The 17673-nt window shown below is 38.6% G+C and overlaps 1 protein-coding gene across 1 annotated transcript in view; it reads left to right on the plus strand.

The window, feature by feature from the left end:
* Positions 1 to 4884: 4884 nt before the first annotated feature.
* Positions 4885 to 17673, plus strand: part of CAP2 (cyclase associated actin cytoskeleton regulatory protein 2) — a gene marked incomplete at both ends in the record, with an annotated part of 54946 nt that continues 42157 nt past the window's right edge. The window contains 2 exons of the mRNA XM_080611115.1: positions 4885 to 5008; positions 8526 to 8626. Coding sequence (XP_080467241.1) covers positions 4885 to 5008; positions 8526 to 8626 — 225 coding nt within the window. The remainder of the gene's footprint in view (positions 5009 to 8525; positions 8627 to 17673) is intronic.

Genomic DNA, 17673 nt, shown 5'->3' on the forward strand with positions numbered 1-17673 from the left:
ATGTTTAAGAATGCATGTAAGTTTCCCCTTCCTTGATAAATGCTGCTATATATTGTACAGAAGAACTCTTAGAGGACACGGCACTTGGATCTATGAAACATTCATGACTGGTTCTCTGATAGTACCAGCTGGCAATCTAGGTTTTTGTATATTTCATTTTGTATATCAGTACCAATTTATTAAAAGACTAGGAGAGAAAGCGCATATGCAGGCTGCTATACTTTGAATAAGACTGTGATCTTCCAGGTGGTGTAGGAATGTTAGATAGAATTAAAATGCCACAGTGCTGCCTGTATTCTGTTCTAGGCATCTGCCCTTTTTTTGGCATAGAAATGAAAAGCAAAATCTGGCCTGTAGAATGTCAGGATGATGAGCGTGAGTGAGACATGGCTTAGTTTTTCAGATGCTAGGTGAGTGTGGAAGGACTGGTACTCAGGGGATAAAAAAACCCCTAACAAGTTGCTGCTTTTTCTTCTAAACTAAAAGCGTGCTAGGAAGTAAAACAAACTCTATACTATCTCTTACTGATGTTTGTCAGAATAATACCACACTTCACAGAGTGGCAGCATTCCTGTATTCAAAACTGCCATTTTTACATGCCTAGTAAGTCATAATGTGTTTACTTTTTCCCCTTATGCTACTGTACGGCTTCTCCCTGTGGGCTTGTTACAGCTTGTTTCTTCTTGAGACGGAGCAATATGGTCCTCTGTTGTAAGTCACATTCAGTGATAACAGGAATAATACTCGTGTTTTGGCTTCTAGTTTGATTGCTGTTTGGGATAAGTATGTCAGGGAATTTAAGTCTATAGACAAAGGGTTTTTTCCCCTTGATAATAGATAAAAGATGCTTTGAGAGAGCTGGAGAGAAAAGCAGTGATCTCCCAAGGTCTGTCTATAAAAAGAGATCTTCTTTTTGGTCTTCAGCATGCCTTGTTCTACCTGATTTTGGCTTCACAGCTTTTGGGAAAGAAACAACAGATGGTAGAATTGCCACATACCTTTAACACTCCCCAAAAAGATATCACCAACAGTAAGCAGAGCAGATCTGTGGATCCTCCCTCTTATTTTTTGTGCACAAGAGATTGCTAACAATGTCAACTTCTAAATGATTGTCAGTAGATGTGGGTTAACACCTTTCCTGGCTCTCAGTTGACCTTATTTTCAATGAAGGACAGCATACTTCCCCACCAAGGAAGCAACCGAATACAGGATTATTTGGGAGTTGAAGCACTATTGTTTTTAACTCCTTATAGGTGGTAAGCATCAGCTCTGGGAAAGATACATGATTAACCAAAATAATCCACTTTGAGATCAAAGCTTTAATTAAAACCCCAGTAGAAATGAGGTAGAGAATCTATCTTGATGTAAAAATGTGTTTTATGTGAGCGGAAGCTTCCTATAGATATGTTTACATCCCCTTTACTTTTCATTGACACAGGTTTTATTTGGCTCTGTAAGTAGCCCAGTCTTATTATTTATTTATATTATGAGCTGTGATGCTATATGACACAGACAGGATCTTCTCACAGTCAAGCTGTACCACTTGTGTTCTGACTCCTTTTGAGCTGTGGCTTTGTGGTGTCAGTTTGACCATGCAGAGCACAATGTGGAATGATAAGTAATCAGAGGAACAGCTGAATATAGGCCAAGAAAATACTGAAGGTTGTCATAGTATGAGCTAAATATATGAATCCCTAAATATAGGCAAAGTTGTCAATGTTTAGATTAAGAACGGATAAAAAGAGTTGTTCAGTGGAGTCTTCAGAACAGTAGCATTAATTCCAGTCTTATTTGTAAGATAGTCAATTGATGGTAAAGCAAAGTGTAAATGTAAGGTTATTACATGTACAATTGATTTGCTCTTGTAGTGTTATATACAGTAATGGCAAAGGTATACTTGCACTTTATTCATATATGACAGGGATACCTATGTGTATACTTATGTGCATACATATATAAAAGTATAGATGCAAATACCATTTAGTTGTGAATATAGAAATACACAAATAAAAAGGTATGTTCAGTGTAAACATGATGTTTGAGGGGTTTTTAAGTACAACATTACTTATAAAAACAATAAACCCCTGGCAGCCCTAATTTCATGGTAAAAATTATTCCTACTTCTGTCTAAAAAGATTATAACAATATATTATTTTGTGACTACCTTGCTGGTGATACCTGCTTTTGGAAGAATAACATTGTAGTTCTCCAGTTAATGGAAACAGAATAAAGCTGTGAAGAATACAGTGAGCGAAACACTATGTTGCAACTGGCAAGTGTTGTGTAAAAAGTCCATAGGGTTATTGAGTTGGCTTATTCCTTTGAGCTACTGACACTGTAATCCATATTCTTATCATTTTGCAGAGGGTAGTTTGTTGGGTAAAATTACATGTCTGTTCATTTGTGAGATTCCTCAGACCTTCAAGTGTGTGCAGTCAAACACAGTGGGTTTGTAATCAGTAAACAGTAACTGTAAACAGTTGGGTCCTTCCACAGGTAAAATCAGGCTGAAGAATCAAAAAGGAGCAGGTCTTCCAAAGAAATTTGTACATGCCATCAAGGAAAATTTTGAGGCAGGTGAAAAAAACCCCAATCTATCAGACTGTAACTTCACATAAAGACAGGAACAGGAACTATACTGGAAATACACGTTTATATACTGATGAAATGAGTTGACTGTTAATATGCTGTGTTAGACTAGCCTGACTTTAGACTGGTTTAAAACATAACTCTTAAAACAGATACCATTTTAGGTTTTTATGTAGCAGGGTAAAATGTGAAAAGAATGTGTCCATCATATTTTTGAGGATTAACAGTGCATTGTTTTAAGAAAAGGTTTAATATTCTTACAAAACTTTAAACATTTCAGAAGCTCTCCTGAAACCTTCATCTCTTTCCTGCCAAGATGTTTGTACTCACAAAGTTACTTACAAGTTAAGTTAAGGGTTTTTTCTGAAGAAAAGAAAAAAAGAAAAGAAAAGAAAAAAAAAATCATTGATTTTTCAAACTGAATAGTGTGAGAGCCCCTCTGAATTTTGACAGTGTTTATATGCCCACTGTCTGATGTCATCCTCTTTTGCGGGTTTGCTTTTTGATTAATGTAAATAGGAAAACCCCATAAATTCCAGATAAAGGCTTTCTCATAAGAATGGTTCTCCAAAGGGTTTCTCACTAAAATCTTCTGCTTCACTTTTAGGTCAAACACAAACCTCATTATATTTATAGGGTGAAGTCTGAAGGTCGCACCTTGTTTGACAGGCAGCATGACTCAGCGCAAGAGCTCTGCATGTGTTTCCACAGTCCTAGTAGTTAATCTTTTCTCACATGTACATGTCAAAAATAAAATTACTATTACTATTTTTATGCATAAGGTTTATTAACACTAATCTGTAAATAAACCCCTTTCTTTTCATGTTTCTTTACTTTTTAATTGTAATACTTAGGAACTAGATAATCTTAAGGTCCTTTCCAACCCTAACTCTTCTATGATTCTGTGATTCTCCCCTGAGCATGGGGACACTGAAGTGCAATGTTTGTTTTGGTTGCTAGTATTGCACAGTTTATTGGAATCTACTATTATGCTTTGGTATCTCTGAGATATTAGCACTTTTAGCAGGATAGTTTATGAATTTACACGTATATTCCAGGTACGCTTAGCTTTTCTAGTCTACAAGCCATACAGCAATCAGTATCTTGTGGGTAGGGACTCCATTACTTGCTTGCCCCTGCTGGGGATGCAAGTTGTCCCATTGCCCCCACACCCCAGTGCTGGGCAGGGGATGTAGTCTAGTGTGGGAGCTGAGCTGGAGATGTTCACAAGGATCATGTTAACCAAGAGCCATAAATCATCCACCCCGCACCCCTTCTTACTGTATGTCACTTAGCAGAATAAAACGCTCACAACCTTAAGTAAGGAACATGTATGTTAAACTTGTATGTTAAATGATCAGGGATCTAAACATAGCTTTGTCTTTGCTTATATAACCGCTTCTCAGTCTGAGGTGTATATAGATAGCACTGTGCTCCCTGAGGCATTGGCCACTATTCAAAAATGTCAATGCCTACACTTCCTCACATATAAGAGAGCAGATAATCACATTGTGGGCAAAGAAAGTAGTGTGGGAGTTGCTAAAAATTTAACCTAATTTCTGTTTAATTTTAAATCAAAAGCACTGTAGCAGTACTATACAAGCAGGCCCCTGGATTATTTTTTTTCTTTCCAAAAGGTCATTATTGCATGATTTAAAAACCTTGGGAAACACTGATTCACATCAGGTACTTTCCTTAGAAAAAATGAAGTGATGGGAAATCATATCAGAATAAACAGAAAACCACCTTGGCTTCTTGTGGGATTCTTACTACAAAGCATAAAAGGCTGAGGCAAATTTCAGAAAGTATCTTTTAAAAAATCAGGAAGTATACACCAAAAGTCTGGCTTTCAGTCAAGAATTAACCAAGTCTATATTTTTCCCTCTGTAAATGACTGATGCAAATCGCTACAGACAAGTTTTTACCAGTTATGTTTGTAAATATTTCAGTCATCTCAATATCTGATTGGGAGCATACACAGACAATTTATCTGTCATAAATTGTCCACATATAGACTGTCCAAAGCTATGCTAGCAGTGTTTTGAATCTGCAGTTTACTATGAAAAACAAGGGCTGAGTGCTGATCATATGCCCTTTTGACAAAGCAAGTTACCGTATGTCAGCTGCTTCACTACAGCTGCTTATATGCCAGAAAGACAGTATTTCAAAAATACAAGTTTTGTCATAAAAGCTGATAAAGCCCCAAGATGCACAGGACTGTAACGTGAGGTAAAGCATTGGCTTTACTCGGAGGCACCTAACACTGTTTTTATCCTGAATGATTTTTTTTTCAGAATGGCAGAGACTCATGGTTTGATGGAGAGACTGGAGAAAGCAGTGACTCGACTTGAATCATTATTTTCAGACTCACACAGATCTGGTGGAATGGAGTGTGATGCCATCAATGGAGTCAATGGAAGTAAGTCTGGTTTTTTTGAAGTACCATCTCTCTGTTATCAAAAAATTGCAATTAGCACAAGTGTCTGTCTTCTAAGTGGAAGTGTAATCCCATCCCTTACAAATTCAGTATCAAAAGAAAGTAGTATTTTAAAAATTAATTTAGAAAAGTAATGTGACAAGCTTAGTTGTATGCATAATTTGAAATTAATATAGCATAGAAAACTCAAGATTTGACTAGTCTCTAAAATATACTGTCAAGTATATATACTGTTTCAAGCTTTATCACTCTTTCCATTTTGGCATTTATATTGTTGTAGATAATTTACAGATGAAAATGTCTGCTTAAGCCAAATTAGCAGAATAAATGAGATATCCCCAAAATTTACAGCATAAATATTCCTGAAAAAGTCACCAATATAAACATTGAGTTTGTTTGGCAGCTTCCTGAATTTCTCACTGTGGACCTACTTCACTGAATTGTTTAATATCCTTAATCAAATATGAGTTTGTTCATAAGCATTTGCTCATTAAGGGCTGCCACACATCCGTGGCCTTATACTGTTATCTCTTGAGCTTTTCCTTTCTCAAGTGTATCTCCACATTGGAGAATACACCAAAAAGTCGACCTTCATTTATTTACATCACATCACCAAATCATATTTTTTTCACTCCTTAATTTGTCGTTCCTGAAATTTACAGGGTAAATAACCTTAGAAACATGGCAATTACAATGTTGATTCAATAGAGTACCCTCTCTTTTCTCCAGAGCTTGTTCACCCAGAACCCCAACATATATCCCTTTATTAGATTCATGTCCTTTGCTTTCTGTATTCCTTGGCCCTTCCTGCGTTCTCCAGAGAATAGCACATCCCAGCATGGGCTCAGTTGCTGTACAGAAGCAGCAGAACAAGCAGAAAATGCAGGCAGCTCACATACTGACACAGAAGCAAGTCAGTATATGTCAGCAGCTTTATTGTCCCTGTATGCCAGCCCTTACCCAGCAACACATGTGAGGAACCTTCCCCAAAGTCATGTTTACCATGTGCCTATACACTGGCAGCTGCTGTAGAGCAGCTGGCTGAAAGCAGCATGTGTCTGTAACGGGAAGGGAGCATCTTCCAGCAAGCTTCCATAGCACATGACTTAGCTTCAGTACTAAAATGCTTACAGTCCACAGAAAACCTAGACAGATAGCAAACCATAGCAAAGTCATGGAGAGACACAATCCATGTACAAACTGACAATTAAATCAATCACCACTAGGAAATCTACATTTTTAAAAAATGCAGGCTTCAGTCCTATAATGAATCTATTTAGGTGTGTTTCTCTTAATCCAGAGCTCAGCACTGCAGAGCCAGGGTTGCTTTCAGCACAGGAGATGAACTCTTCATGTGAGGTACTTCCATGAAAATTGCTATATCCTTGGCCTAACCTGTGAGCTCAGGTGAAAAGATTCATCCCACAGGGAAGCAGAGCCTTAAAACCCCAGCAGCTCCCTAGAAGAAACTACCTGACAAACCTTGCTGGAGTGAGATTTTAAAACACATCCACTGGGAGACAGCAGTAAGAAGCTGAGACAAGCAGCACCATGGTGCACTTGCCAGCCTGCACCGTATCTCCAGGCAGAGCTGTCTCACACACGGACTCGGGAATTAGCTTTTGCTGATGCAGTCAGGAAAGACTGTATTGGTTCTTCGGTTTGGGTGACTGATAGGCATATAGTGCCACAAATATCATTCTCTATGCCTGTGTTACTGTGCCTCTGGAAAGGTTCACGTAACATCCACAGCAACTGCAGAGTTGACGGTCTTACAGAACAAGTCTCTTTTTCTCCTTTAAAATTGACAGCCAGAATGTGACCTCCTTTAAGTCTTTAGTGGAAATGGAGATACATTGCTTTTTTCTACCATAAGCCCCTCTCCTAAAAGATCATTCCCTAATTAGAATTATTATTGAATTAACATAGAATTAATTATTGGGAGAACTGTACCTTTACTGTTTTCCTAAACGATATTGCAAAGGCAGGATTGCAAACAAATCGTTCCATTGCTGTGCACAGCCCACAGCAAATTCTAGTAAGTGCTCCTGGGAGTTAGCTGTATTGAATAGTAAGAAATAGCATAGTTGCTTTCTAGTTTTGCATAGGACAATTGCCATTTAGTGAGCTGCTATTTAAAACTCAGCTCTAAAGTAAAAGATTACAGTGATTCTCTTGGAGACACACAGATTTTGACAAAGAACATAAATAGGCTTTGGAAAGCATCTCCACAGCTAAAACCTTTTGTGCACTAGGTCATTTGAGGGTTTTACACACAAACACTTAGTATGGAAGAAAGCCCAGAAATTCCTCAGAATTGAAGGTGACATCAAGAGAACAAAAGAAGCCTTGAAATCCCGCCTAGCTGACTACATTTTTTTTTTTCACACAGGCCATTGCAAACTCCAGTTGCCAGAGCCTTTCTTTTTTCCGTCAAGGAGCCAGATGACTCTTGTGGAATAAAGAGGGCTTTCAAAATTATGAATTTGGACACAATTGTCATATAGTGCCAAAAGGTTAAAGCAGACTCTCTGGGGAAAGCCTGGTACCTCTTCAGAGCAATCTCCAAGCTTCATTAATGAGGGAGAGAGGCTGGGAAGAATTTTAACCTTGGTCTCTCAGATCCTACAGATGCCATAAATTCACATGTGCATTGCTCATGCTGGAACTGGCAAAGGTTCTGAGGCATAGACAAGACATAAGGGTATGTCAGGGAGTAAAGGGGGGCTGGAAAGCATCCAAGGGAAGATTACTTTTGCTGCCTTAAAAGGTACCACATGAAGCCTTTTAAAAGCCAGGTGCATAAGAAACTGATTGTCCACTTTATCAGGGAGCTGCTCTGTATACCATAGAGAAAAAAGCATTTTTACTCCTCTGATAGAATATATAGCATATCTAGTCAATGGGATATGTCATCTAGAGGACTCATTTGAGCTGTCTTTATCCAGTGGTAGTTTTGCAAGGTCAGACAACAAAGTAAGGAGATGACAAAGCCACATTTAACTGCATAAATCCACCATCAGCCTATTCTAAAGGCTCTTATCTAACTGGAAATGGAATTGCTTGCTACTAAAACTCACCAAACAGTGCAAAGATCTTCAGAAATGGGTGGGTTGTTCAGTAAAGTGTAGATTCTTTTTAGGGGATAATACTTGTTTAATATGCTTATCAGACCACTAGATCTTTGAAGGGCTGAGAAATACTTACTTTAGCGCCTGTTATTGTAAGGCAAAAGAGGCTTCCCATTACTGTATACAGAGTAAGTTCTCTTCATGTTCCTAGCCAAGTTCTACCAAGAGCAGGGTTTTTTTTTTCTAGCCAGGAAAAATTCATTATACATCCTATTTCGCTAATGTCACAAATCAATGAGTATGACAGAAATTAAGTTACAGCAATTTCCCCTGCTTCTATGATATTTCTCCGCCATCTGCCACAAAAGAATGTCCTATGCATTATGTACTTTATGAACCCATTATAATGGAATGCTCTTCTTCTACAGGCATAGCACCATATGTTGAAGCCTTTGATAGGCTGCTGAATGGAAGTGTTGCTGATTTTCTCAGGTACAGCAAGATTCTTGAAGGTGATGTGAAGACACATGTGAGTATTTACTGAGATTTTCTCCCCGTGATGTAAGCATACAGGTCTTGGAATCTGTGTGATCAGCCTTGGTTGCTGGGTAAAGCAGAATCCTCATAGCGATACTCTGCATTATTAGTTCTTGTAGTAGTAATAACCTGGGATAACACACTGATGACAGCTGGTTCAGGAAGGGCAAAAGGCTGTATGGATCCATAAGAAGAGACTGCTCCCCTTCAAATGTTGAAGACCATAGTACACAAAATATATAAACATTCTCAGTCACAAGAGATTTGAATTTACCTATTGGCTGCTAAGCCCTTTGCAGGACAGGAGCACAATTAAAAACACAGGTCAAATCAGTAGCAAACAATAGGTGAGTCCGAGCAGTGATAACTTCTTATAGTTGTCTTCTAGGCATATGTATCATCATACCAATTAATGTAGATATTTTGTTCTTTTGATTGATTGCTTTTATTACATCTCTTTCATTCAGAACAACGTATCAAACTAAAAATTATTAGGTTGCATATTTAAATGACACCGTTTTTACCATGTATGTCACAGCAAGGAAGTACTATGATACCATTTTCTTGATGAAATTACTTTGCAACCTTATAATATCTTGTGATCAGAGCTTGTTCATTTCATTTTATTTTTTAAACCAGTCTTCTCTAAAACTGGTGGGATAGAATGATAAGGGATGGACTCATCTTACCAATAGCTCACCAGTACAGATTTTGCAAAAAAACCAAACATGAAAGAGCCAGGATCAGCCTGACCTGGATCTGAAGGAGTACGAAGCTTTTATTTTTTTCTAGTAGATGCTACTGGGCATTTCTCTGTGTGTAGATTTCCCAGTTCATTGCAGCTGCTACTCTGCATAACAAATGCTGTAGTCAGAAAACTGTGCAGTCCTGCAAGCTTCTGGGACTTACGCTGCAAGGCCAGTATAAATATTTTGCAAGACAGCCAAAGTAACCAGTCTCCTCACAGAGCAAGAGCTCTGGGATTATTCTGTGAACTGTGTTTTCTCTGTGGTGTTATATGTTTTTGTTGGTAGGCTAGAGTTTCTGACCTAGTTAGGCCTATAAAAGTAGGAGGTGAGAAGATCAGGCAATAATAAAGGATCTTTCTGTTCCTAAGGAAATGCTGCACTTCCTTTTTATTAGAAAAGGCCTTTTTACTTTACCAGTTATACCATAAGCTACAATGTATGTACTTTGTTCTTACAGATAAATCAATAAATGGGGGTGGAGGTTGTCAATTATCAACCTAACTGAGCAGAGAATTGCTCCCTGGAAAGCATCAGTTCTAGCTTCGGTCATTATATTCATTAGACACCACTGTTTTGCAGTTGATTTTTCAACACTCTAGATCTGAGAAATACAGAAATAGCCTTAGTACCAACACTAAGCAGGGACAAAAGTTGCATTTAATATCCTAAATGACTGAAACCTTTTTAATATACACTATCTGTAAATGTTTATATCAGTAAATGTATTAATTTATGCATTTGCCACTATCTGATACTCACAATTGAGTCAATATAAAAGATGATTAATAATTTATCTGCCAAGTCTGTGGATAGTCCCTAGCATATTGTTGATGACAGTGTAATGCAAACTGTGATAAGGAGTATTTGTTAGGACTGTGAGCTTAGACATGAACAACTTTTCCTTACATAAAGAAACTGGTGATTCTGGATTGCAGACTTCTCAATATTCTGAAATCCTAGATTCTGAGTTTACAACATGAAGCAGACTGTGGTTGCCTTATGCTCATGCTTATCACTGAAGCAACATCTGTGCTTTACCTTAACAAGTGGAACAAGGAGTATTTTTCTTCTGGGTGTCTTACAGACCATGTGTCCTCAGCATTATACTTGCAGCTGCTGCCTCTTTCACATAATGAGCTGAAAGGGAAGGTTGTATTTTATTTCAGAAAACACCTGTTGCCTAGAAAAACCTCACATACCTGACTGAGCAGAATGGTAATATGAGAGAAAGAGAGACTTCATATTAGGCTAAAGAAATGAGGGATTTAACCTGATGTGTTTCATGCTGATTGCTGTAAGGATTGTGTAGTTTGTGTTTCTGGTGAAAGGAAGAATACAGCCATAACAAATAGCTGTTGAGGTGCCCCATTCCTACTTTTCAGCATGCTGTACTCTACATAGTCTATTTAAAGAGAACAAAATGTATTAAAAAAAATATATATAAAAGAACTAATAGCTAGCTCCTGGCTTTGTTAAACAAAGAGCACAGTGGATTTTACAAAGATTAGTTTATCAAAAAGGAGTTCTGCTTAGACTCAATCTTGAGAGCAGCATACTTTTCATTGAAATTACAGTATACATGCAGTGGTGAATCTCTGAAGTCAACTGCATTAAAGAAACTAACCACTTTTAAAAGACAGACAGAGAGAATGGTTAGGGTTTTTACTTAGTCTGTTTAAAACAAATTATCCTAAACAGCTAAGACGAGAGAGGTCCTTTTCCTGTTCTGTCACTCTGGAATAAAAATCTGGTGACTATATGCATGTTTGTGTTAAATAGAGTCCACTGCAGGCACAGATTTAATGTGTCTCACATGAGGGTTTTCAAACCACTTTCTGCTGTCCATGTCATAACTATAGAGCATGTGAAGTCAGTGAAAGAGTGAGGACTGCTGCCAACCAGCTGTCTTTGGCCTGACATACGAGTGTCTTGGATGCTGTCACCAACTATTACAGGTTATAACAGCCCTGAAGCAGACTCACCATGTGTGCCAACACTGAACCATTCTTCTGTCAGAATGAAAGAAATTCAAAAAGACTGTAAAACAGACTGTGGGTCTACAGCGTAGACTTATGCCCAGCTGACAGAATAGCACTGACTGATTGCTGGATCAGAGAGACATGAGTCCCATCACTTTGCCCTGATGCATCTGCCACTACGAAAAATGGGCTGAGGATGACAAAGAGCTGCCTGTGGAAGACACAGTCTACCTTCAGATTGTGTCCCTGTGAGGAAGCTGGTCAAGCAGGTTTGATGGGCTCTTTGCCCCATCAAAGTAGAGCCAGCAAGATTTTAGAAGGCCAAGAAGCAGGTTTTTGTGATGTGTTTATTGTGAGCTGCTTCACATTGTTTTTGTTTATGTGATATCTCAAGTGGTAGAATACTTTGGCTCAACTTTGAGTAACGTACCAGATGGGACATTATGATAAGAAGAGAATGTACTAGTTCTACAAAAGAAGGACAGATAACATAAAATTTCCATATTTTAGTATTGCATGTGGTACAAAGCACAGCATAATTACAGCCTCCCTGTCAAACACATAAGCTAATACTTGCCTTTTTTTAATTGTTTATTTGTAAAAATCTTTTAACCTCCCAACACGATTAGCTGAAAGATCGGATTGTCTGAGTGATTCGGTTATGTTATCCTTTTTTCTCATCCAAGCTATTTAGCTTGGAAAGGAAAACTATAGAAATATGGATGCCTTTTCTCTCCTCTTTTCCATCAGCTTCCAGCTGCTGAAATGCAGAGCTCAGACAGCAACCAGCTTGGAGCATTCTCCTTATTGGAAGAGACTTGAGATACAATTCATTACATGTATGACTACATGAACAAGATAGTATGGAGCAGCAATTCACAGTGCATTATCTAGTCTGCAGGGGTTCTGTCTGTGTGTGCAATGATTTGTTGTCATCATGAGCAGGGGAAGCAATGTTCACCCCACAAACGTTGGTCATATGTACATACCCAGATTTTCTTTTCTTTATTACATGAAAGCAGTGGCATTCTCTTCCTTCCAGACACAGGCCGTGTAAATACAATCAGACAGCTGAAAGCAGGAGTTATCATTTATGAGGTATATATGCACTTTGTAAAGTGCAGCTCTGGTTTGGCCTATCATAGAATAGTTAGGGTTGGAAAGGACCTTAAGATCATCTAGTTCCAACTCCCAGTGAAGTTAAAAAATCCTAGCTTCCTCAGTTTTTTCAAAGGGCAGTTATTACACCTGAAATAGCTGTATCTTGTCTTTTCTTGTGAGAGAGGTTGAAGAATTAGTCAATGACTTTCATAGTGCTGAATGTTGACCAGGATGTGCTGCTGCCCGTGATATACCAAAAAACATTTTTGCACTTTATCTTAGCTAATCTAAACCCAGACTATCAAACCCATTATTTGACTGATTCCTCATTAACAAGGCAATTTGCTTACAGGGCAACAGAATGCGCAAGTGTACTCTCGTGTTCATCTTTTGTGCCCAGAGGCTCTGCGGTTTTAGGCATTGTGTTGAAAGTTGAATTAGAGCTCAGAAAGGAGGATGATGTCAACATGCCCAAAGACAAACTTGCTGTCAGGCTGCCTTTGCATTTCTGTGGTAGGTATTTTCTGCCACATGAAATAAACACCCAACCAAGTAGCTGCTGCAGGACTGGGAAAAACAGAATACATAAAGAGGAATAAAAAGACAGCGATTTTTTACAGCATACAAGGTACACTCAGCTGAAAGAAAGAGACCGTGTGGAAAAAATGGTACTGCTATCCACCAAAAGTGAAAAAAAAAAAATAATCATCAACCAGAAAAGCAACCTTGGAAATCTATCAGTATTAAAGTTTATTTTGTAATGCTAATTCAGCTAGATTTCTTACCCTGTGTATGTACTACAAGATACTTCCCAACATAAGCAATAAAGAATGTTCACTTTAATATGACAAGAAAGATGGAAATGCAATATACACAATGTAGCCAGGTGGCTAATCCAGAAAAAAAGTATTCTTTTTAGGAGCTTTACAACTTTTGATTGCTCTGTTCCTAAGGAGCACTTCACTTGTGGCCTGGGCATTGGATCTGGCTTTCAAAACAAGCTGGATTTATTGGGTCAGGGGCACTGGTGTGCAGACGTGGTTGCACCTCTCAAACTGTAAGACACCTGGGAGTAAGATGGCTCCTGAGCATAAACATGAACCTGTCCATCGCGAGTCTAGACAAACATCCCCTGAAAGAGTGTGAGTTTTTCCATTAATTTTGATGGGAGCTGGATCAAGCTGTTAGTTTCTTGACACTGACATTGCAGTAAATACCACTTGGTTGTCTTCTTATTTAAAAAGGAAAGGAAGACACAAAAGTAAAACAGACTCTATTGAAAAATACATGAGATGATGGCCATTACTGGCCATTTAGTTGTGTATTGCTGGCATGAGAAACATGCACCTGTAAATTTAGGGGTGGAGTGGGCTTCATGGAGACCTCACAGCAGCCTTCCAATATCTGAAGGGGACCTACAAAGGTACCTGAGAAGGACTGTAGCAATAGGACAAGGGGTAATGAATCCAGACTTAAACAGGGGAAGTTCAGGTTAGATATAAGGAGAAAGTTCTTTACTGCGAGGCTGCCCAAAGAAGTGGTAAATGCTCCATCCCTGGCAGTGTTCAAGGACACTGTTGGACAGAGCCTTGGGCAGCATAGTCTAGTGTGGGGTGTCCCTGCCCATGGCAGGGGAGGTGGAACTAGATTGTCTTAAGGTCTTTCCAACCCTAACCAACCATTCTAAGAAGTGGGCGGAGGTGGTAATATGTAATGAAAACATTCCATATGGCATTTCCTCAGGCAGAAACATAAGAAATCAGAAACACAATGAGCCAAGGATGTCAACAGTTCTTCATAACTGGTTTTCATGGGGCTTCTTTGCATATGGAGTAGTTCCTGACTAAACCCCTAAGTAGCTGATTTAAAAGTAGTGCAGTTGATGAGGGACCATTTTTTGGGTAAGGTTCTTAAACTGTTGGCCCCCTAAAAGCAGGGGTTATATCTGTATGTGATTACCTAGAACAGTGGGATTTTCTGATCTCTAAAGGATGCCAGGAAAGCTTTATCAGAATGGTTTGAGTGGGAAATCTTACATGAAATGGCAAACCAAAGAAAACTCCATCATGTTTGCCAAGAAAATGTTAAAAGATAACTCTCTTGTATGAAAATATTTCCGATTGTGAAGGGCTCTTTAATTGACCGGATGAATTCAGAATAATATTCAAGTGTTCAGGCTAGACTGAAGGTTCATGTTTTTCTAATTAATTAATTTAATTAATTATTGGAGCCATTACTCAAGGCATTCATTATATTTCCGGCCATTTGAAGTCTAAATCAGAACTAATCATATGCTCTAGCTTACGCTAATTTTGCTGTCCTCTAAAAATCTTTCACTGAAGTCCTGTAAGACCAAATTTGAGTCTATTGGCAGGAAACCTGTTTTTCATAGTGGTTTTCCAGTAGTAGTATGTAGACTTAGAGGCATAAGTGTCCCACAGGTTGAAAACCACTGTGTCAGCTTAACCAAAAATTACATGATAAAATTCCTTGGCTAAATCAGCTAGCTAAATGACATGTAGCTTTGGCGTGTGGACCAGCTGCACTCATAGCCACAAATACAGTGTGCAAGTGTCTCAAGTGAGCCTGTTGCAAAGTCACTATGTAGGACGCCTGCCCAGGGTAAAGTCGGGAGGAACTTATTAGGAAGGATTGAAGACATAGAGTTGGCACAGATCCAGGGTCCATGAGGAAGCCTTGAAAAAATAATCAGACTTCTGTTTTTCTTTCTGATTCAAAGCAACCCAGGATTGAGAGAGCATGGGTGGCAGTCATCTCGGGCACTCTACCTTAGAACAATGAGCTCTGTGGTTCTCAAAACAGTAATTTCCAGTGAACCACTGGCAAGTTAAACTATCTTGATCCATCAGGAAAACCAAGACAGAGGAGCAGTCAGGCAGTATCCCTGTTTTTAGCATCAGCAGGAACCTCGTATTACTCAAAACTCCCTTTTACTGGCATCAGTCCTCATGGTTCTTGTTTCTCTTGTGGAGAATTACGATTTTTCAAGTTGGAGTGGTAACACTACTTAAACTCATTTATTCCAAGCTGAGAAATACACATCCATTAATTTTTTATTACATTTTTCTATGTTTGGGACACACATCTCCCATGCTTGATTGATGGCATTTGTTGTTATCTATTATGAGAAAACCTTTTATTAATTTTCAGTCTCATTCTTTCTGAAAAGCACGTGCACACTCCTTTCACTCATCCTGCCTCCCTATTCCTGACCTGCTTTTATTTTGCTAGTTGGTGGTTGCAGTTGTTTTGAGTGTATAGAAATGCTGGGCTTGGAAACTGAGAAGGCTGTTCATTGTAGTCAGCAAAAAAACAAACAATGAGCTCAGAATCTGGCTCTTCAGTCAGTTTCTAGTAAAAAGGAGTTCAGTGAATAATGAGAATTAAGCCACAAGGGAAACCAATGTGCAATTTGAATGTTGTTTTAAATAAGCTGGGAGTGCTGTCAGGAGTGATTGGGGTAGAATGTGGCCACAAACGTGTATTGCCTCTTTTCATCCAGTCTGAATTGCATGATCAGTATGGCTGGATTTTGGAATGTTGAAGGGTCCATTAGGATAGCTTAAACTATGTCGCTATCCCTGCTAACTTATGTTCACCTATTGACATCCATAAATTGAATTATATACTTCTATAACTAATCTGAACAGCAAAACAGTTTAATTTTTGCTATCTTGTTTCATAAGATTAAATGTATGTTTTATTCTAAATCCCAAAGCTATAGTAAAAAGATTGGTTTAGGATCTTGAAGTAGATTTTTGAGGCTGAAATATTTCTTTCTTGTTGCTTTAATACATGTTCTGTTTAAAAAAACCCCACTGTAGGTAAGATCTGCTCTTCAGTCACATCACTGTGCATGTATATAACTACTTTGCCTTTCAGAGAGGCTGAGGCCCCCTCTCCACATAAATGTAGGGTTTTGGTATTTAGGATCTCTGAAAAGGAAAGCATGGTTCAGATGAGAAGAAACTTTAAATACCATTATAGATGTGTCAGCTTTAAGCTTTAAACTTTCTTCCACATTAGCACATTTTGGTCAGGGTCTGGGATTCTTCTGAGGTAATAAAAGTGGAAGTGAAGTTTCGACAGGACAGATTTTGGTACTGTGCAAGTTACCTACAGAGAGCTCAGTGGGACTACTTACAAATTGAGGTGGGCAATGTCACCAGTTGTCCTGAAGTGTGTGAGAGGCAGAATGTACACAAAACCATTTCAATGTAAGAACTGATTTATCCAAGCTCTCTCCCTAAATATAGTGAAATGTTTTAGAAATGGATGGTTCTCCAGTGTTTATATCAGGGAATTTGGTATTTGTCCCACACAGAAAGTCAAGAAATTGGCTCTTCAGGAGAGTGCCCAGTGAACACTGCAAGAGTATTTGTGAAGTGATAACCTTACAAGTGCTGTAACCATTTTAATTTACAGAGATAAGCATCTGAACTTCCTAGAACTTGCATTTGTTAAATCAGGGACACATGAATGACATTCGAAAGCCTGTGAAATCATAAAGCCTCTTATGAAATTTCTTCAGCATGGATTTGGACCTTTAATGAGAAGGGCTTCTGAAATAATAGCTGGGCATAAAGAGTGGGACTCCTTGGCAGCAGACTTCAGGAACAAACCAGCCCATCAGAGAAAAAACTGGAGTGCCTGTGGCCAGTGCAGGCAAAAGCTCATTTTTACAGAAGGCAATAAGACCTGCAGGTCCTTGAAATCCTTGTGGTTGCTTGATGTGCTGGTTTACAGTGTCAGTTCCATGGAAGAAATGTAGTTTGCCTTTCCTTAGGGAAATGAGGTCTCTCCACAAATAATTCCTTGACACAGGCAACCAGATCCTCCAAAGAATTCTGAACTCAGATGTCCATGGGGGGAAAAAACGTACCTGAATTTTAAAAATGGTTGATCTATATAATAGCCAAAGTTTGGATTTCATCTATTCCATACATTGTATGTGGTTCCTATTTAAAGAAGCAATGCACACTTTCAGAGATACAGAATGTAGCTCCGAGTAATAGTAGAAACTAGAAGCTTTGAAGTCTGTGAAACTCATGTACCACAGTTTCTGTTCTTTAATGAAATTCTGAAGTGAGCTGGTTTCGTTTTCCCATCTCTCTTCGAGAAACCTGCTTGTTTTTGCAGGCTAGTCAGGATGGAAAGGTAGAAGAGCTCTCTCAGGAAGATTGAGGCTA

Source organism: Psittacula echo, assembly GCF_963264785.1.
Source record: "Psittacula echo genome assembly, chromosome: 2".
Taxonomy (NCBI): domain Eukaryota; kingdom Metazoa; phylum Chordata; class Aves; order Psittaciformes; family Psittacidae; genus Psittacula; species Psittacula echo.